Source organism: Octopus sinensis, linkage group LG24 (assembly GCF_006345805.1).
Source record: "Octopus sinensis linkage group LG24, ASM634580v1, whole genome shotgun sequence".
Classification (NCBI taxonomy): domain Eukaryota; kingdom Metazoa; phylum Mollusca; class Cephalopoda; order Octopoda; family Octopodidae; genus Octopus; species Octopus sinensis.
The window spans coordinates 8,707,605-8,729,363 of NC_043020.1; the positions used below are offsets into that span (position 1 = coordinate 8,707,605).

General features: G+C 39.8%; 1 protein-coding gene across 1 annotated transcript in view; it reads right to left on the reverse strand.

Annotated features, from left to right (window-relative positions):
* Window positions 1–767: 767 nt before the first annotated feature.
* Window positions 768–21,759, reverse strand: part of LOC115223838 (poly [ADP-ribose] polymerase 2) — a 28,896-nt gene continuing 7,904 nt past the window's right edge. Inside the window, exons 5-18 of the mRNA XM_029794522.2 lie at window positions 21,633–21,745; window positions 19,971–20,143; window positions 17,164–17,260; window positions 14,735–14,818; window positions 14,152–14,236; window positions 12,393–12,531; window positions 11,526–11,589; window positions 9,914–10,045; window positions 8,295–8,419; window positions 5,374–5,473; window positions 3,662–3,760; window positions 2,889–3,013; window positions 1,965–2,154; window positions 768–1,104 (exon numbers count right to left, since the gene is read on the reverse strand). Coding sequence (XP_029650382.1) covers window positions 2,001–2,154; window positions 2,889–3,013; window positions 3,662–3,760; window positions 5,374–5,473; window positions 8,295–8,419; window positions 9,914–10,045; window positions 11,526–11,589; window positions 12,393–12,531; window positions 14,152–14,236; window positions 14,735–14,818; window positions 17,164–17,260; window positions 19,971–20,143; window positions 21,633–21,745 — 1,490 coding nt within the window. The 3' untranslated portion in view covers window positions 768–1,104; window positions 1,965–2,000. The remainder of the gene's footprint in view (window positions 1,105–1,964; window positions 2,155–2,888; window positions 3,014–3,661; window positions 3,761–5,373; window positions 5,474–8,294; window positions 8,420–9,913; window positions 10,046–11,525; window positions 11,590–12,392; window positions 12,532–14,151; window positions 14,237–14,734; window positions 14,819–17,163; window positions 17,261–19,970; window positions 20,144–21,632; window positions 21,746–21,759) is intronic.

Here is a 21,759-nt window from a genome sequence, read left to right on the forward strand (position 1 = left end):
CCAATGTGTCCTTTTCAGATCACTATGTTAAAAAAAAGGGAATATTTAGCTACCATTCTCAAAAAGACAACCATATATGGCATCCTTTCGTTGCCCCTTTCATGCTGAATACACTTGGCTCTTTTATCTTCTTTTACTTGAAAAATCCCAAAGTATTTAGTTTCTTGAAGGATGGAAAATAAAAATAGTGATAATCTTTATATATAAAAGTGAAGTTGTGTGCTGTCTGTCTCCTACGATTTAGATTCCTAACTACTCCCACATTTTGCGGTGCAGTTTAACCAAAACCGGGTATCTTATAGTCGTGATTCATATCGAGCCCTTCTGGGTATTAGCGCGCGTCTACGATGAGTCTACGATTTAAAAAAAAATTTACCATCATTTTTTTCGCTATTATATAAGGGAAGTAAGTCTCTAAAAATGTCTACAATGAGTCAACGATTTAAAAAAAAATTTACCATTATTTTTTTCGCTATTATATAAGGGAAGTAAGTCTCTAAAAATGTCTACGATGAGTCTACGATTTAAAAAAAAATTTACCATCATTTTTTTCGCTATTATATAAGGGAAGTAACTCTCTAAAAATGTCTACAATGAGTCAACGATTTAAAAAAAAATTTACCATAATTTTTTTTCCATTTTTAATGCATTTTTTTTGCTATTTTTTGGCTATAACTCTCTAAAAATGCTTATATAGTTATTTCCCTTACAAACCCAAGCAACGCCGGGCGATACTGATAATAAATAATAAAAAGAAAATAACAAAATTACATTGAGATTTTTGTCTTTAATTAAAGGCATGAGGAAGTGTGTGGCATGTTTGTGGTGAGTATGAGACCTACAACAAAAAAAATAACTATGTACGTATGTATGTATCTACATAGCATACACGTGGTTGCTTGATGCGCTAGAAATAGCAACCATACCTGATCCTCTTATGAACGTCAGTGGACATGTGTACCTTAGGATGATGAGGTATTGGATACATGATCAAAGTCCGAACATACTGCATCATAAGTCTATCTGCTCAAACAGGAGCTGTCCTGGTGTTATATGTCAACAACATATACGCATATATATATATATATATATATATATATATATATATATAGGAGACAGATATTGTCTGTTAGGAATACTGTGGAATTATTTGAAGTCGAACTGAATCTTGACGAGATATTTCATTTTCACTTGCCTCGTGTCGTAGACAACATATTCATTGTAATTTAAGGTGTAACCGGCCGGATTAACAACACCAGTGTCTGAACCAGCACCATTTGGTATGATCATACCATCTTTCCTGTAAAGAAACACAGAAGTATAAGGATAGAATGACAAACAGTGCATGTGCTAAATGTGTGTGTGTGTAGGATTATGGAATATGTATATGTCAGTGTTGGTACTGCATAACTGAAATATGTGTGTGTGTGTGTGTATATATAACCAAATCAAAATAGATGAACATCAATGGAATTTGTATCTTTGTGGTACCAGTGCCGGTGGCACATAAGAAAACCATCCGAACGTGGCCGTAGCCAGTACTGCATCGACTGGCCTCCATGCTGTGGGCACGTAACAAACACCATCCGATCGTGGCCGTTCGCCAGCCTCGTCTGGCACCTGTGTCGGTGGCACATAAAAAACACCATCCAAGCGTGGCCGTTCGCCAGCCTCGTCTGGCACCTGTGCGGGTGGCATGTAAAAAGCACCCACTACACTCACAGAGTGGTTGGCGTTAGGAAGGGCATCCAGCCGTAGAAACACTGCCAGATCTGATTGGGCCTGATGAAGCCTTCCAGCTTCACAGACCCCAGTTGAACCGTGCAACCCATGCTAGCATGGAAAACGGACGCTAAATGATGATGATGATATATATATATATATACGTGTGTGTATGCAGTAGTAAATGTGAAATGTGTGTGCCTATATATATATATATAATATATATATATATATATATATATAGGAGACAGATATTGTCTGTTAGGAATACTGTGGAATTATTTGAAGTCGAACTGAATCTTGACGAGATATTTCATTTTCACTTGCCTCGTGTCGTAGACAACATATTCATTGTAATTTAAGGTGTAACCGGCCGGATTAACAACACCAGTGTCTGAACCAGCACCATTTGGTATGATCATACCATCTTTCCTGTAAAGAAACACAGAAGTATAAGGATAGAATGACAAACAGTGCATGTGCTAAATGTGTGTGTGTGTAGGATTATGGAATATGTATATGTCAGTGTTGGTACTGCATAACTGAAATATGTGTGTGTGTGTGTGTGTGTGTATATAACCAAATCAAAATAGATGAACATCAATGGAATTTGTATCTTTGTGGTACCAGTGCCGGTGGCACATAAGAAAACCATCCGAACGTGGCCGTAGCCAGTACTGCATCGACTGGCCTCCATGCTGTGGGCACGTAACAAACACCATCCGATCGTGGCCGTTCGCCAGCCTTGTCTGGCACCTGTGTCGGTGGCACATAAAAAACACCATCCGAGTGTGGCCGTTCGCCAGCCTCGTCTGGCACCTGTGCGGGTGGCATGTAAAAAGCACCCACTACACTCACGGAGTGGTTGGCGTTAGGAAGGGCATCCAGCCGTAGAAACACTGCCAGATCTGATTGGGCCTGATGAAGCCTTCCAGCTTCACAGACCCCAGTTGAACCGTGCAACCCATGCTAGCATGGAAAACGGACGCTAAATGATGATGATGATATATGTATATATGTATAAATGATGATGATATATATATATATATACGTGTGTGTATGCAGTAGTAAATGTGAAATGTGTGTGCCTATATGTATATATATATATATATATATATAGGGTGGGATGAGTAATTAAAAAAAAAATAATATTTAGAAATACTTACTGTGTTTGGTAACTGCTGGGGTGAGGGGCCACACGACCAAGTCCCTTGACACTGTTTTTGCCTGGAGGTAGTCTGTCCGCATAATAGTTGGCTTCTAACAGCTCGTGAATTTCACCAAGTGACACCTGGTCAAAGGTTGATATTTTGTTAGAAAAAGAAAATATTATCAGATGACAATTTAAGCATCAGGAAACACAGAAATCAAACAAACCACCATTGTATATATCAAACATAATTATCAGACAACCATGAACCAATACAGAAACCATCAGACAATGAATAAACCATCAGACAACAGAAATCATCAAGCTACCATCATATAAATCATCAAACATAATTATCATACAACCATTAACCAATAAACTGTCAGACAACACAGAAATCATCAAACAAGCCACCACCATATATATCATCAAACACAACTATCAGACATTATCAGACTATCCAGCAGCCATTAGTCAAGCCATAAAAGAACCACCACATCATAAATCCTTAATCACATGGTGACAAAGAATCAAGCACACATAAATCAACAAACCATCACTCACCATCAAACAAACCATCAAACAAAGGGGAAGTAACTGCAACTATGCTTGATGGACAACTTGCTTTGCCATGCAAAAAATTCCAGAGTACAAAACAATTTACTTCTACATAAGGCTCACTGAAAACACTTTTAAGAGAAGGTTCTACCAACATGTCTAGTTGTTATAACCTCAAATACATACACATACATTCGAGTGAAGAACATTCAGTTAGCAGATAATTCTTACCTCACAAAGAAGTGCCAGACCAATATTTCTTTTCTTTGTTGCAAAACAATAATTGGCACTCTTACTGGACATATCAGCAAAATATATTCCTTTACCAAACTGTGGAAAGAATGCAGAGTCAGTTTTAGATTGGGAGTCTGATACAAAAGAGTAAGATGAGGTTGTATGACACAACAATGAAATGTGAGTGGATTTGGCAGATGGAAACTGAGAGAAGCCCATCATGTTTCTATGTGTATGTATCTGTATGAATGTGTGTTTCTTTGTTTTGTCATTGCATGATAGTTGTAAACGAGTGCCACTAATTATACAGGTAGTGTCAATTATTTCCTATATTCAGTCAAGACCGACAGACCAAGGGAAAATGCTTCCTTGTCACAGAAAATCTGCCTTAACCCTTTCGTATTCAAACTGGCCATATCCAGCCAGAATATCCCATTCATTTTATGTTCAAACTGACCAGATTGGGTCTCTCACACCTACTCTACAATGTCATTCTAAAAATAAACCATCACATCATTGAAATCCTAAAGCTACAAGATAATGCACAATTAATTCAAAACGATGTGAATAAATAAGCATTACATTTTATAATGTCTGGCACCTGTGCAGGTGGCACGTAAAAAGCACCCACTACACTCACGGAGTGGTTGGCGTTAGGAAGGGCATCCAGCTGTAGAAACACTGCCAGATCTGACTGGCCTGATGCAGCCTTCGGGTTTCCCAGACCCCAGTTGAACTGTCCAACCCATGCTAGCATGGAAAGCGGACGTTAAACGATGATGATGATGATGATGTTAAGGGCCAGATTTAAACTGGCCACATCTAGCTTCTCACACCTACCCTACAATGCGAGTCTAAAAATAAGCAATCACATCACTGAAATCTCAAAGCTATGAGATAATGTACAATTAATTCAAAACAATATGATGATGTTAATAAATAAGCAGAAGATTTAACAGAGGAATCCGAATGCTAAAAAGACTGAACCTGGAACCATGCGTTTACGAGGAAGTGAACATAACCACACTACCATCGCCACACCTGGCCCCAGGTTCTGTACTCTTGTGAGCTGCATGGCAACCTTAATAATGCTGGTGGTACAAAAAAATGCACCCAGTCCGTGCTGTTAGGGTATTAAGCTGAAGAAACTATGCTAAAGCAGACGGTGGTGTATGATGCAGTCCTTGGACTCCACTGGACTCTCTCAGACTCTCCCCTCCACACCAGCATGGAACTCTCTCTCTCTCTCTCTTTCGGAGAGGCACAAGCACCTACACGCACATATACACACACGGCAGTAACTTCCGCCTGCCGAATTCAATGACAAAGCTTCGGTCGGCTCGGGGCTATAGCGGAAGACACCTACGCAAAGTGCCACGCAGTGGGACCGAACCCGAAACCATGTAGCTAGGAAGCAAGCTCCCTAACCACATGAACATGGATGCTAAATGATAACAATGATGTATATGTGTATGTGGATATATATTTTTATAAATACAAGGTGTCCATAAATTATCTTTACAACTTCCACACTTCAAATTGTATAAAGGTAATTTATGGGCACCCTATTATGTGCATGTATGTATACATATCTATGTGTATGTGCATGCATGTGTGTGGTGTGTGTGTGTGTACGTGCAGGTGTTGCAAGTATGGATAAACGGATAAATAGTAATAAAGGTGGAATATAATCTAAGGTAAACTCTGACCATATCACCAGTGACAGGGGCTTCCGGTGGTGCTATACGTAGTCCACGACTGAGAATACCGACCCAGTTAGTAAGACGAGATCCATGCCATAACAACATTCTAGAAAATAAAGAACACAAAACACTTACAGAATGTAGAATGAACAACAACAACAACAACAATAAACAATTTGAAAAGAGATTTTAATCATTGAAATGTGGTTATGTTTTTTAGTTGAAATCCTGTCTAATTTGATAAAATAAGTCCCTGCTATTTACTGTGTCTGTAACTATATGTGAGGTTTGGATGATGTCGTAGGCCTGTAATACTCAGTGACAGGTGTCCATCATTGTCGTTGTTTACTGTCTGTTTTCCATGCTGGCATGGGTTGGACAGTTTGACAAGAACTGGGTCGCTGGGTAGTTGTCGAGTCTCCAAACTGCCTGTTGTCACATGGTTTCTATAACCGGATAGTGGAGGTGCAATGGCCCAGTGGTTAGGGCAGCGGACTCGTAGTCATAGGATCGCGGTTTCGATTCCCAGACTGGGCGTTGTGAGTGTTTATTGAGCGAAAACACCTAAAGCTCCACGAGCCTCCGGCAGGGGATGGTGGTGATCCCTGCTGTACTCTTTCACCACAACTTTCTCTCACTCTTACTTCCTGTTTCTGTTGTACCTGTATTTCAAAGGGCCGGCCTTGTCACTCTCTGTGTCACGCTGAATATCCCCGAGAACTACGTTAAGGGTGCACGTGTCTGTGGAGTGCTCAGCCACTTACACGTTAATTTCACGAGCAGGCTGTTCCGTTGATTTGGATCAACCGGAACCCTCGTCGTCGTAACCGACGGAGTGCTTCCATAACCGGATGCCCTGCCTAACACCAACCACTTTACAGAGTGTGCTGGGAGCTTTTAACCACTTAGTTGAAAACAGGTCTATACAGATAGTGACCTTCAACCCAGTATATTACTAAACACACACACGCATTATTTAACCACTGTTCAGCAACATTTTTTCGCTGTGAAATCACTTACAGCCTCATGAGATAATTCACCTGATTATGGACGTTTATAGGATGTTAAAATTGTTGTTGTTTACCCAAATTAAGGAAAACTGTGATGAAAGGTAATGCAACCATGAACATCCTGTCATTTCCTCAGACACAGCATCTAATGAGCTGTTATCATAAGGGAGGAGGTTAGAATTTGAGGAAGATTTCATTGCTATTTTTAGTGAGCAAGTCATACCCTAAAGTGAATGCAAAAATGGACAACTGCAAACAGCAACTAGAAATATGCAGTCAGTAAACTAAGGTCAAAAATGAGTGACAATAGCAATTCTTATTCAGGTCACTGCCTGGAATCGAACTTGGAATCTTGGGGTTAGTAGCCAGTGCTCTTAACCACTACGCCATATGCCCGTGGGAAATTATGGAGTGAATTTTAGGGCTTTTAAATCTAATATTTTCCTATCCTTCCTTAATATTGGTTCCCATATGCTATTTGTATCGGCATTCGGTCTGCGTAGGAGGTTGTTGTGTCCTAGCATATGTGCTGCTTCTTTTAGTTTTAGCAATTCTGTCTGGGTTATTGGGAATGGTGGGGGAAGGGTGGGATTCTGGCCTAAAACTTAGTCACTGGAGTGAGTTTATCAATATTAACTTTTTTCCCCACCACACATCCTCCTGTGACACACCCAGACATATATATTTGATAATATTTTATACACTTAACACTTATAAGCGAACACCATGTAATGACTAAAGAAAATAGTCTAATGTTTCCCTGGGCATGGATTCACTGAAGCTCCGGCGTCTGGCGACGGACTTGGTAAAAACACCCACAAAGTTATCAACCACCTCACCAACAACAACACTGAACACCTTTTAGATCTTCATGTATCTAACACCCGTGGACATGCCTACAAAGTCAGAAAACAACACAGTTCCCATGACTTTCGGAAACATTTTTTCACGTTCAGAGTTGCTGAAGCATGGAATAAACTGCCGGCATCAGTTGTTGATTGCCATGACACTGCATCCTTTAAGGCCCTCATGCTTTCTGAAATCTGCCGAAACTACACCTGATTATATATACACTTTAGATGAGTTGTAGTGCACCTGAGCACTGTACACAATTATTATTATTATTTATTATTTTATTATTGGGGCATATAAGTCCTTGACGGAAAAAAAGTAAGGTTTCCATTACAGAATTGTAAAAATCAACATTACTTACCAAAAACCATCATAGAAAACGCACACACACACATATATATAAAGAAAAACAGCACAAGTCAAAAGGATGTACACAGCAAATGTATGAGGTTGATTCTCAGTTTAAGATGGACAGAAGAGTGAGTGTGATCTTTTGAGTAAGACTCTTCTTTAGAAAGAGGAAAGGTCTGGAGAGAAGGAAGTGAATAGTCTGAGAAAAAGCATGGATGCTGTTACATGGTTTAATTATACAGTTGGGTCCACTGATGGCTGGTGATGGAGTTTTAACTCCTGGCCCTGCAGTTAACAATCCAGGACCTTAGCAACACGACCAGTTCGCTCTCTAAATACACATGCATATAATATACGCTGACGCGCATACAGTGTTGGTGACAATGTGGAGAAGAACTCAATACAGGTGTAAAGTATAGTAGCTTATTTAAGCTGGCCCAGTGGCACAGTCTGACTTGTCTAAAGAAGTGGCCACATGCTGTTGACACTCCAGAGTAACAGGCCACCAGTTTAAATAAACCACATGTGTGTGCGTGCATGCGCATAGCTGCACACACACACACACACACCACAGTATAAATATAATGGTGTCAGTGGTAGTAGTAATAGTGGTAGTGATAGTAATAGTAGTAGTAGTGGTGGTGGTAATAATAGTAGTAGTGGTGGTGGTGATAGTACTAGTGGTTGTGATGGTGATAGTAGTAGTAGTATTACCTGTTCCCATAATCAATGAACTTGCTGTGTTCAGCCATTTTCGTGCAGCCGTACACTTCGAGGAGCTGCATTCGATAACTGTTGTGGGTGACAGCATGAGTGTTTTGGAGGTAGTTGCTCACAAGCTGCAAAATACAGGCAACAAATCAGTTTAGGCCATTTACTTAGTTACCATGACAACATCTAGACACAGAGTATTTAAAAAAAAATTTTTACGCTGTGTGGTAAGTAGCTTGTTTACCAACAACGTGGTTCCAGGGTTCAGTCCCACTGCGTGGCACCTTGGGCAAGTATCTTCTACTATAGCCCCGGGCCGACCAAAGCCTTGTGAGTGGATTTGGTAGATGGAAACTGAAAGAAGCCCGTCGTATGTATGTATGTATATATATATATATATATATATATATATACACGTGTGTGTGTTTGTCCCCCTAGCATTGCTTGACAACCGATGCTGGTGTGTTTATGCCCCCGTTACTTAGCGGTTCGGCAAAAGAGACCGATAGAATAAGTACTGGGCTTACAGAAGAATAAGTCCCGGGGTCAAGTTGCTCGATTAAAGGCGGTGCTCCAGCATGGCCGCAGTCAAATGACTGAAACAAGTAAAAGAGTAAAGAGAGGCAGATGCGTCTTTGCCCACACACACCTCTCCCACCCACATCTTCACAGCCAAGGAAGGAAGGGTCCAGGGTCCAAATCTGACAGGACATAACCAGATGATCCTTTATTTTTGGCTTGTTTCAGTCATGATTGAGGCCATGCTGGGGCACCACCTTGAAGGGTTTAGTTGAACAAATCATTCCCAGTATTTATTTTTTAAAGTCTAGCACTTATCATTTTGGGCTATTTTGCCAAACTGCTAGTTATGAGGATATAAACAAACCATCACCAGTTGTCAAGCAGTGGTGGGGAACAAGTGCTCTCACACACAATGGATTTCTTTCAGTTTCTGTTGACCAAATCCATTTTCAAGGCTAGAGACCAGTGCTACTCAAAGTGGTGGTCCATGGACCTGTGCCGTTTAGCGAGCCATCAGCTGCCGGTACACAGTGAGTTTTCAGAACAGAAAGAAATATTATCAAATGCTTATGTAATATTGTACTATTTGTTTACAAAATAAATATAAGATAAAAAAAATTATGTAGAACATAAACAAAAAAGAAACTGAAACACATTTGGTGTCGACATTATCTTGGGTAGAAGAAAGCTACTCAGAATTACAAAATGATTGATAATCAAGTAATGTGTGCAGTTCCATACAAAAATTCTGTATAGAATATTAGCCAATAACTCATTTTCTATGGAAATGTTTGAGCAAATTTTAGATAATTTTATATTTTGTTGAATTTATCTGTAACTTGATTGACTCAAACAAAAGTCATGCAACAAATTTAGTTAAGGACCTTTTGTTAAATTCTGCTCCAAAAATCACATTAATATATTGATAAATAAAAAGTTGGGATTGTTTTATGAAACCAATCTAAATTCATAATTATTTTAGAATCTAATTGAAACACACAGAGGGTAAATTTTGGTTAGAAATATGATAACAGAAGGGTTAATGATTATGATTTTAAAAATCCTCCAATCATCTTAGGATGAGCTGTAAGATGCCTTACCTTGAAATCCGGATGATCTGAAGAGATGGGTAAGAGCTCGCATTCCAGAGATTTGTAAGTCTTGTCGATGGGGTTTTCTGACATGTCCCCTTGTTTCAGGATATTGATGGCAATCTCTATATCTCCTAAGGCCTGTGAAAATAAAAAAGTAAAAAGTTTAAGAGCATGCAAAGAAATAGTGTTGCTGATAATGATGTAGGTGGTGACTGTTATGATGTTGACATATGATGGCTGTATGGCAACAGGTTCAATCCTGCTGCTTGTATCTTGGACAAATAGATTCTACACTAGCATCAGGTTGATCAGTGCCTTGGGAATGAAGTTTGGTAAATGGAAACGATGGAAAAATTCATTATCTAATTCTTCATCATTATCATGGTTTTTCATGTCCACTCTTCCATACTTGCACGGGCCAAAGAGAGTCTAATGCAGCATATTTTCTATGGCTGGATGTCCAAACCGATGCCAACCCCTTTCTTGTTGTCAAGTAAATATTCCTCACCATGGCCAAATATGCTTTCCATAAACACAGTGGCACTTGTTGACACCCATCACACACTTTCAAGACAAGGGCACAGCAACAAACACAAACACATTCATGCGCACATACATACATCTATATCCATATGCAGGTGTGGCTGTGTGGTGAGAAGCTTAACTTCCCAACCACATGGTTCCAGGTTCAGTCCTACTGTATGGCACCTTAGGCAAGTGTCTTCTTTTGTAGCCTTAGGCCACCAAAACTTTGTGAAACTGAAAGCCTGTCATAAATATGTATGCATGTACATATGTGTGTGTGTGTGTGTGTGTGTGTGTCTTTGTGTTTGTCAACACTGCTTGACAACCGGTGATGGTGTGTTTACATCCCCATAACTTGGCAGTTTGTCAAAAGAGGCCGATTGAATAAGTACTAGGCTTCAAAAGTTAATAAGTCCTAGGGCGATTTGTTCAACTAAAACTGTTTAAGGTGGTGCCCCAGCATGGCTACAGTCAAATGACTAAAACAAGTAAAAAATAAAAGATATACGCACATACTCAAAACGGGCTTCTTACAGTTTTCATGTACCAGATCCACTCACAAAGCTTTGGTAAGCCCAGGCCTATAGCACAAGATCCTTGCCCAAGATTTCATGCCATGAAGCTGAACTTGTGTGTCAGAATCAGTTTTTCATTTTTCCTATTTATTCTTTTACTTGTTTCAGTCATTTGACAGCGACCAAGCTGGAGCACTGCCTTTAGTCAGGCAAATCAATCCCAGGACTTATTCTTTGTATGTAAGCCTAGTACTTATTGTATCGGTCTCTTTTGCTGAACTGCTAAGGCATGAGGACATAAACACACCAGCACTGGTTGTCAAGCGATGTTGGGGGGAAACACACATAAATATATATATGATGGGCTTCTTTCAGTTTCCGTCTACCAAATCCACTCACAAGGCTTTGGTCGGCCCGAGGCTATAGTAGAAGACACTTGCCCAAGGTGCCACGCAGTGGGACTGAATCCGGAATCATGTGGTTGGTAAGCAAGCTACTTACCACACAGCCACTCCTGCACCTATATTTAACATTTATTTAATATTTCAACAACAAAGGAATAAAAAAATGTTTCCTACCTCGAGTAACTGGATCTTTTCTTTCACTGTCTGCTCATCACGGATTACAGGGGGTTTTCTCATGCTGGACAGACATCAACACAACAGAATGAATGAGACAGATGGTTTCCATGGATAAATTCATTTACAACACATCAAATACAAAAGGAGAAAAACATAAATTCCATCTTCAAAGCAAGACAAGTGCAAGAGTGGAAATTTATTCAATTATATAGGCGCAGGAGTGGCTGTGTGGTAAGTAGCTTGCTAACCAACCACATGGTTCCGGGTTCAGTCCCACTGCGTGGCACCTTGGGCAAGTGTCTTCTGCTATAGCCCCGGGCCGACCAATGCCTTGTGAGTGGATTTGGTAGACGGAAACTGAAAGAAGCCTGTCATATATATGTATATATATGTGTATGTGTATGTGTTTGTCCCCCTAGCATTGCTTGAAAACCGATGCTGGTGTGTTTACGTCCCCGTCACTTAGCGGTTCGGCAAAAGAGACCGATTGAATAAGTACTGGGCTTACAAAGAATAAGTCCCGGGGTCGAGTTGCTCGATTAAAGGCGGTGCTCCAGCATGGCCGCAGTCAAATGACTGAAACAAGTAAAATTGTAAAGAGTAACTAAGTTGGGAAGAAGGAATGGTAGGTTCTCTGCAGGATAATTGAGAACACTGTCACCAGAGAAGTGAGAGACATGGTTGGAGACCCCAAGAGAAAAAGCGCTTCTGGGATACACTCAAAGCCTCACTGAAGAGCTTTGGGATCAACCACGATATCTGGGAAATGCAAGCACAAGACTGTCTACCCTGCCTGGGTAGTTTAACTGCTATTTCTAGAAGATTGAATAACCACATAAAAGCTTTGAAAAATTCTATACCTACCCAAAAGTGTGTGGAATTCTTGTGTAAAACTCATCGCACGCTGAAGACAAGCTAGCACCGAAGTTCTTCTTTTCTATACAGGCAGCAATTTTTTTCAAAGCTTGGTAACCAGCTTGGATCTGTTTCACCGTTAAACGACCTAGAAAAGTTTAATTAAACAGACTAATTGTAAAGCTTCACATTCAAAGCAGGGTTTTTATTTACTAATTATTCTTTCACAGACAGTTTTATCTTTTAGGTAAATGGTTCTCAACTGGGGTCAATATAAAATTTTAGGGGTTTCACACCAGCAAAATAGTAAATTGGGTAAACACAGAAGTATATTAAGGGTTCATGAAAATATTTTGTTTTAGATGTACGGGGGGGGGGGGGGGTTGAAAAGTTCCTGGCTTTAAGGATATTGCAAAAAGCATGGTTGGAGGCCCAACCTTCTGAGTTATTTTACAGGGCTTAAAAAAATTGAAGGACCACTGCAGTAAGCGTGTGAATCTGAGAGGGGAATATGTTGAATTGTGTGCAGACCATTCACCGATTGAACAATTGGCTGATTGGACAATAAGTCGACATGTGGAAGTATCGATAATAATAATAATAATAATAATAATAATAATTGTGTACAGTGCTCAGGTGCACTACAACTCATCTAAAGTGTATATATAATCAGGTGTAGTTTCGGCGGATTTCGGAAAGCATGAGGGCCTTAAAGGATGCAGTGTCATGGCAGTCAACAACTGACGCAGGCAGTTTGTTCCATGCTTCAGCAACTCTGAGCGTGAAAAAATGTTTCCGAAAGTCATGGGAGCTGTGTTGTTTTCTGACTTTGTAGGCATGTCCACGTGTGTTAGACACATGGAGATCAAAAAGGTGTTCAGTGTTGTTGTTGGTGAGGTGGTTGATAACTTTGTGGGCGTTTACCAAGTCCGTCGCCAGATGCCGGAGCTTCATGGAGTTCATCAAAACGGAACAAGGAGGAGGAAAGCTTCTACACAAAGGTACGCCTATATTATTGATAGAACCAGCAAATTGTCCACTCGGTCAATTGTCCTGTCTAAGTTGCCTGTCGACCAACTGTCTGTCTACCTTATTGAATAAAATCATAATTAATTGATTCTCCTGTATCTTCTTTTACCCAAAGCCAGGAACTTTTTAGTGGAAAGCACTCATGGCTAATAAGTGTACATGTTATGTGTGTAGTTTGGGTTCTAATGGGATGGACAACCAAATGAAAACCATTGTTATTGTTTACGTGTTTATTGCTTTACATGATACACGGACGACGACATTCAGCGTAGTAATACATTATATACTTTACACACAGTTGTACTGTTCACTAACAAAATAGTGCCAAGAGTGGGGATGTAGTTTGGCATACACAAACACATAGATATGAATGTGCAACATCTACTATTAGAAATTCTTCGAACAGAGAAATATTCAATTCTCTGTCTGAAGAATTTCTAATAGTAGATATCTTACTTGTTTTCTATTGCATGTACAATTTTGTGATTCCCATAAGCAAATGAAATATGTGTAATTGTGAATGATACCAAAACATTTTCCAATCTCCTGTTATGATATAATTACTCTGTAAGTAATTTTCAACTGTTATGTGTACCTCACATGAATAAGACATCTACATGTGGAATTGGAATAAGCTGATGTGCTTCAAGAGGACCTTAATTTTAACCCTACCTATGAATACACACACAGACACACACATTTACACAGCAACACAAATACATCAACAACCCTAACTTACCCAGTGGAGCTTTCTGTGCATCGTATTTCATTTCAATGACTGTTTCTTTCATCGAATCAATGTCAGATATTAACTTTATCAATTTCTGCAACAGAACATGGATAATGTAGCTTATAGCCAGAACATGGATAAAGTAGCTTATAGACAGAACATGGATGAAGTAGCTTATAGCCAGAACACGGATGAAGTAGCTTATAACCAGAACATGGATGAAGTAGCTTATAGCCAGAACATGGATGAAGTAGCTTATAGCCAGAATATGGATAAAGTAGCTTATAGCCAGAATATGGATAAAGTAGCTTATAGCCAGAACATGGATGAAGTAGCTTATAGCCAGAACATGTATAATGTTGCTTATAGACAGAACATGGATAAAGTCGCTTATAGCCAGAACATGGATGAAGTAGCTTATAGCCAGAACATGTATAAAGTAGCTAATAGACAGAACATGGATAAAGTAACATAACACAGTGACAGGACATAGTGTTGCTTATAGTATAAGAGTAGAGAGAACAACATTGTTTGTGGTGAGAGAGAGAGAGAGAAGGGGAGGGGGGACTTCCAGAAGCAAAGTGAAACTTACTTGCAGAGAGGGTTCAAGTTTGGAGTCAGGAATTTTGCTGACACTTTCTTTCTTCGTCTTATTCCCATCAACATCATCTTTTCCCTAACAAAAATAAAAAAAAACACATCATTTATCATGTCTGTCTACTTAATTGCTGCCACCACTACCATCATCATCGTTGTTGTCTGTCTATTTTCCATGCTAAGCTGGATTGGTCATCATGGACTGAATCAATTCTTCATGGAATCTGCATCTCCCAAAGCCTGGTGCTTAGACATGTCTAAACACCAGGCTTTGGGAGATGCAGCTTGTTTTATATACACATACATGGTTGAAGATGGAGAAATGGTGTTAAATCACTTGAAGCATTTGAACAGCATCAAAACACACATACACACACACACACACATATATATATATATATATATATATATATATATATATATATATACACACACGTGTTATGACATTGTTCATATATACATATATCTATTTCTTTACTACCCACATGCATGGCTCTATGTATGCAAGAATTTTTTATATATGTAAAAATTAGATACAAACGGGTGTGTATATACTGGAATGCATGTAACATACATGAGTTTTGTATGCGTGTGTATATGTTGATGTGTGTAAATGTCTATATACATGTTTAATAAATGTCTATATACTTGTTTAAGATAAGCACCCACTACACTCATCGAGTGGTTGGCGTTAGGAAGGGCATCCAGCCGTAGAAACACTGCCAGATCTGACTGGGCCTGATGAAGCCTTCTGGCTTCACAGACCCCAGTTGAACCGTCCAACCCATGCTAGCATGGAAAACGGACGCTAAACGATGATGATGATGATGTGTATATATCTTCACACATATCATATATATTCTTCTACTACTAAGCACTGACCTGTCCTCTAAGCAACCTAACCTATATTCCCAAATTCTTCATTCCACCTTTTTACTACCCCCCTCTCATGACCAACTCATGTCAGTATGACAGACAGACATTTGATAACGGTGATCATAATGAGCACCTGTGTGTGTGTGGGGGGGGGGGGAAGGCATGTGGCCAAGTGGTTAGAGTCTTGCATCCACAATTGCTGGGTCATGGGTTCAATTTCCAAACTGAGCAGCATGTTATGATTCTGAGCAAAGCAATTCATTTCATGTTCATCCAGTCTCCTCAGCTGTAAATAGGTCACCCTCGATGGACTGGCATCCCCTCCAGGGGGAATGGTGTTGGCCTGCTCACCTAGTCAGCAGACTGGCATCAGTTTGAAAGCTAAAGTGATGCAAAATGCATTGTGACCAGTAATGTTTAACATCTGACAGTCTGGTCAATACTGATATACATACATGTGTCTCCTTTTGCTCTGCTTATTCCATATTCCAATTCTGAAAGAAGTATCTTTGAAACTAGTTCTTTAATATCCAATGGCTATGAGGGGTCCACTAAAATAGAATAATAATCAAAGGAGTCCTGGCTTAGATGAATATCTTAACAATGCATTGTTTTACAGTTGGATGCCTTCCCTGTCAATAACCTTTACCTTTTTTCAAATTAGGGCTCTCTTATTTTGCCTTTCTTTAGCGGCACAAAGCCAGTGGGTGATTTGTTAACAGAAGACATAACAATATCACTGTTTGTGGCAAGCAGTTTTTGGAGAAGCACTAGTGTAAACCAACACATACACCCAGGTGTGTGTATATATATATATATATATATATATATATATATATATATATAAATGTAACCACATGTGACTTGTTGGCAATTTTTTTTTCCCCTCTGTCTTCCTTTTCTATTGGACTTCCCTCTGTTTCTGAAGAGCTTTGCTCGAAACATTAAACCACCTTTCTTTCCTTCCTTGAGCGTCTGCTAATACTTTGTGTACCATGTCCTCACATTGTATTTTTTTTTGGTTTGTTCTTCGTTTTTTATGATTTAAACATATATGTATGTATGTATATCAGGGCGTGTGATGAAAAAGCTTTGATAAAGAAACTAAAATAATAATAATAATGATAAAGCCGAAGACCAAATATATAGTGTGAATTTAATTGGCAAAATATGGCCATCACCAAATATAACAATGTCTTTCAAAATTCCTCTTTTGTTATTCACACATAAACTTGTGGAGGGTGAACTGTGTAAAACATTTAAGAAAGAAACTAACCTGTTTCTTGCAACAGACACATTTAAATCAAAACTTTAAAAGGGACATTTAAAATACTACTGCAGATCCCTTATTTACTATTTTGCTAGTGTGGACCCCCAGGGGTTATGTGGATCCCAGTTGTGAAAAGCACTAAGTGGGTGCCACAAATAAAGAATGGGAAAACGGATATAAGAACAAATAAGCAGAAACTTTATCTGAACACCTGTAATTAATGGCTCAGTGTGATGAGAGGAATCTGAGGCAATCATCAGTTGTTAATTAAAATATACCTGAGTGCTGTAATCCATCTGAATCAGATCATATTTTCCTGAGACTTTTTTAAATTTGTGTCGTTCACTCCAATCGTTTTTTGTCTTATCTTGAAATCTGGAAGGAAAGGAACCAAAATGAGATGCTCGACCGTGCAGGAACGAATGAAGCACAACAGAAGAAGTACTTAATATAAAATGTGTTATAAAACACGAAGAACAAAAAAAAAAAAAGGCAATGCGAGGACGTGGTGCACAAAGTATTAGCAGACACTCAAGGAAGGAAAGAAAGGTGGTTTAACATTTCGAGCCAAAGCTCTTCTTCAGAAACAGAGGGATGACCAATAGAAAAGGAAGACGGAGGGGAAAAAAAAAATTGCCAACAAGTCACAGTAGTTACATTTATTTTTTTATATATATATATATATATATATATATAGGTGCAGGAGTGGCTGTGTGGTAAGTATCTTGCTAACCAACCACATGGTTTCGGGTTCAGTCCCACTGAGTGGCATCTTGGGCAAGTGTCTTCTGCTATAGCCCCGGGCCGACAAATGCCTTGTGAGTGGATTTGGTAGACGGAAACTGAAAGAAGCCTGTCGTATATATGTATATACATATATATGTATGTGTGTGTGTGTTTGTGTGTTTGACCCCCTAGCATTGCTTGACAACCGATGCTGGTGTGTTTACGTCCCCGTCACTTAGCGGTTCGGCAAAAGAGAACGATAGAATAAGTACTGGGCTTACAAAGATTAAGTCCCAGGGTCGATTTGCTCGACTAAAGGCGGTGCTCCAGCATGGCCGCAGTCAAATGACTGAAACAAGTAAAAGAGTATGTATATATATATATATATATATATTACACAGGCATGGGTGTATGTGTTGGTTTACACAAGTGCTTCTCCAAAAACTGCTTGCCACAAACAGTGATATTGTCATGTCTTCTGTTAACAAATCATCCACTGAATGAACGAATGAAGCACAACAGAAGAAGTACTTAATATAGATGTGTTATAGACGAAAGAACAGCCATGTGGTAAGAAGTTTGTTTTGCAACCACATGGTTTCTGGTTCAGTCCCACTGTGTGGCACCTCAGGCAAGTGTCTGCTACTACAGACCCAGCATGACCAAGTCCTTGAGTGAATTTGGTAATGGAGACTAAAAGAAGCCTGTCGCACACAGTTACATGTTGCTGCCATGTATAAAGCACTCAGTACACTCGATAAAGTCGTTGGCATCAGAAAGGGTATCCAACCATAGAAAACATGTTAACCCTTTTGTTACTAACCCGGCTCTGGCTCTGAGTACGAATGTCTTGTTTTCATAAGTTTTGAATTAAAATCTTCCACCAAACCTTAGTCACAATTTATGTTCCTGACATTAGCTTAATGATAACTAAGTAATTTTACTAAATTCTTTGTTATAGTTAAAGTAATTGAAAGAAACACAGAGCATCTCAAAAATAAATACGCTAACGAAAGGGTTAAATCAGACAGAACTCATTAAATATTGAAACACCTTTGTGACTTTTGGCCCACCCTGCATAACCAATTTATTGATCATAAATTTTAACAACCCTAAAGGGTTAAAGGAAGTGACCCCAAAAGGGGCAATTATTACATAGTAGGAGTCTTCACGAACCTATATTATTGTTAGCAGGAGTATTGTTCCATTTGTAGGAATATTCAGAAAGGTGTCAAGAGCAAGTTATGTTAGGAACAGAGAATTCACAAAAGGTGTCGTGCGTTAACGATGACCTTGTCGTTAAAGTATTGTACTCAAGGCCACAAGATCATGGGTTCATTTCCCAGATCAGGCAGTCCATTGTGTTCTTAAGTAAATGCAAGGCATGAGTGTGGCCGAGCGGTTTGGGTATTTGGCCCACGATCTTAAAATCATTAGTTTGATTCCTGGCAGCACATTGGACCCTTGAGCAAGACACTTTATTTCACATTGCTCCATTCTACTCAGCTGGCAAAAATGAGTTGTACATGTATTTCAAAGGATCCAGCCTTGTCACATTTTGAGTCACACTGAATCTCTCTGAGAACTACGTTAAGGGATTGCGAGTCTATGGAGTGCTCAGCCATTTGAATGTTAATTTCATGAGCAAGGCTGTTCCGTTGATCAAATCAAATGGAACTCTTGCCATCTGTAATTGGCAGAGTGCCAGTTATTTCACATTGCTTCAGACCACTTGACTAGCGAAAATACGAGTTACGCACTGGGGTCGATATAATCGACTTAATACCTATGTCTGTCCTTGTTTGTCCCCTCTGTGTTTAGCCCCTTGTGGGTAATAAAGAAATAGGTGGTTTCGGTCTGCATACTTTCACTGTTACCATAGCAACAGATCCAATACTTTTTGATCAGACATCATATTCACAAAGGCGTGTCGTCATGTCAGCAAGATTATCCACAAAAAGAATGCTGTTATGCTACTTATTCAGAAAAGATATTTTCTTCAGAGAGGGGAGTATTCACAATGGTGTGTTGCTATTGTTATGTGTAGTTTGGGTTCTAATGGGATAGACAACCAAATGAAAGCCATTGTTATTGTTTACGTGTTTATTTACTATTCACGTTACACGGACTCGACATTCAGCGTAGTAATACATTATATACTTTACACACAGTTTGTACTATTCACTAACAAAATAGTGCCAAGAGTGGGGATGCACGTATACACATAGATATGAATGTGTAACAGCTATGTTACCAAATGTAATCCTGACGCTAAATGTTTTCTCCAAAGGCGGAGTATTCACAAAAGATGTGCGATTAACAGAAGAAGCTGATGTTTGAAGTGTGATGGGTTACTTACTTTTTGGTGAAGACATCGATGGCATAGTTTAAGTCTAAGGCACAGTCTATAAGATTGGTCTGGCCCTTGTATCCAACACGGCCCCATCGCAGCCACACGTAGTAGTGATGACTGTTGTCTTGTTGCAAAAGTTGAATCAAATAGAACTTGTTGTTGTTGTTGAGTGCATTGGTCTACAGAAAAAAGAGGGATGTATATTGAACTGCATGGATGTATAAGACATATACATACATACAAGAGGGAGTCAAAAAGTGATGCCATTTTGTTTAGGACAGGTATAATTACCAACACAGGAACATGTATCACACATCAAAATGAAGCTGGTCCTCTGTGGATCACATCCCTACTTCTCAACATAGTCACCGTTTCTCTCAAGAGCAATGTTCCAACTTCGAATGAGAGCAAGTATCCCTGCCCCGTAAAATTCTGTTGACTGTTCTTTGAGCCACTTCACTTCCTCGTCACTGGACTATCATCTCTTCGGCCCCATGAAAGAGGGTTTGAGAGGCAAACACTATTCCAGTGATGAGGAAGTGAAAACTGCAGTGAAGAAGTGGCTCAAAGAACAGTTAACAGAATTTTACGGGGCAGGGATACATGCTCTCATTTGAAAGTGGAACATTGCTATGGAGAGAAACGGTGACTATGTTGAGAGGTAGGGATGTGATCCACAGAGGACCAGCTTCATTTTGATGCATGATACATGTTCCTGTGTTGGTAATTATACCTGTCCTAAACAAAATGGCATTACTTTTTGACTCACCCTCGTATATTAAATATATATTATTATTATATACAATCACATATACCATACATACATATGCATCACCATTCAAATGCACGTAAAAGCACCATCCGTTCGTGTCCGTTGCCAGCCTCGCCTGGTCCCCGTGCCGGTGGCACGTAAAAGCACCATCCGTTTGTGACCGTTTGCCAGCTCCGTCTGGCACCTGTGCGGGTGGCACGTAAAGAGCACCCACTACACTCGCAGAGTGGTTGGCGTTAGGAAGGGCATCCAGCCGTAGAAACATTGCCAGAATAGACTGGGCCTGGTGCAGCCTTCTGGCTTCACAGACCCCAGTTGAACCGTCCAACCCATGCTAGCATGGAAAGCGGATGCTAAATGATGATGAAGTGTGGCTGATGCATGTACTGCCTGACTAGCACCCATGCCGGTGGCATGTAAAAAGCACCATTCGAGCATGGCCAATGCCAGTGCCATCTGACTGGCTCTCATGCTGGTGGCACATAAAAAGCATTATTCGAGCATGGCTGATGCCAGTGCCACCTGACTGGCTCCCGTGCCGGTGGCACATAAAAGGCATCCACTACACTCTCGGAGTGGTTTGTGCTAGGAAGGGCATCCAGCTGTAGAAACCTTACCAAATCAGACACTAGAAGCTGGTGCAGCTTCCCAGTTCTCACTCAAACTGTCCAATCCATGCCAGCATGGAAAGTGGACATTAAACAATAACGTTGATGATGATTAATGACACAAACACATACCATTACAGGCATACCTTGGCTTATATCAGTATTGACCCATGGTCTTGGGACACACATTCTTTGTGCACACACTCCCACCTTCCAGATCAAACTGCAGTCTTATTGGTGGTTGTTATTTCTAGCATAAAATACAAACAAGAGAACTTTGAACCCTACCTGGTTAAGCATGCAGTCCCAGACATCATTTCCTTGGGTATAAACATGGACACGACCCAATAAAGAACACTCATCGTCTACTGGCGCCATTCCTCTGACTACCACTGTCTTGACTGGAATATAAATT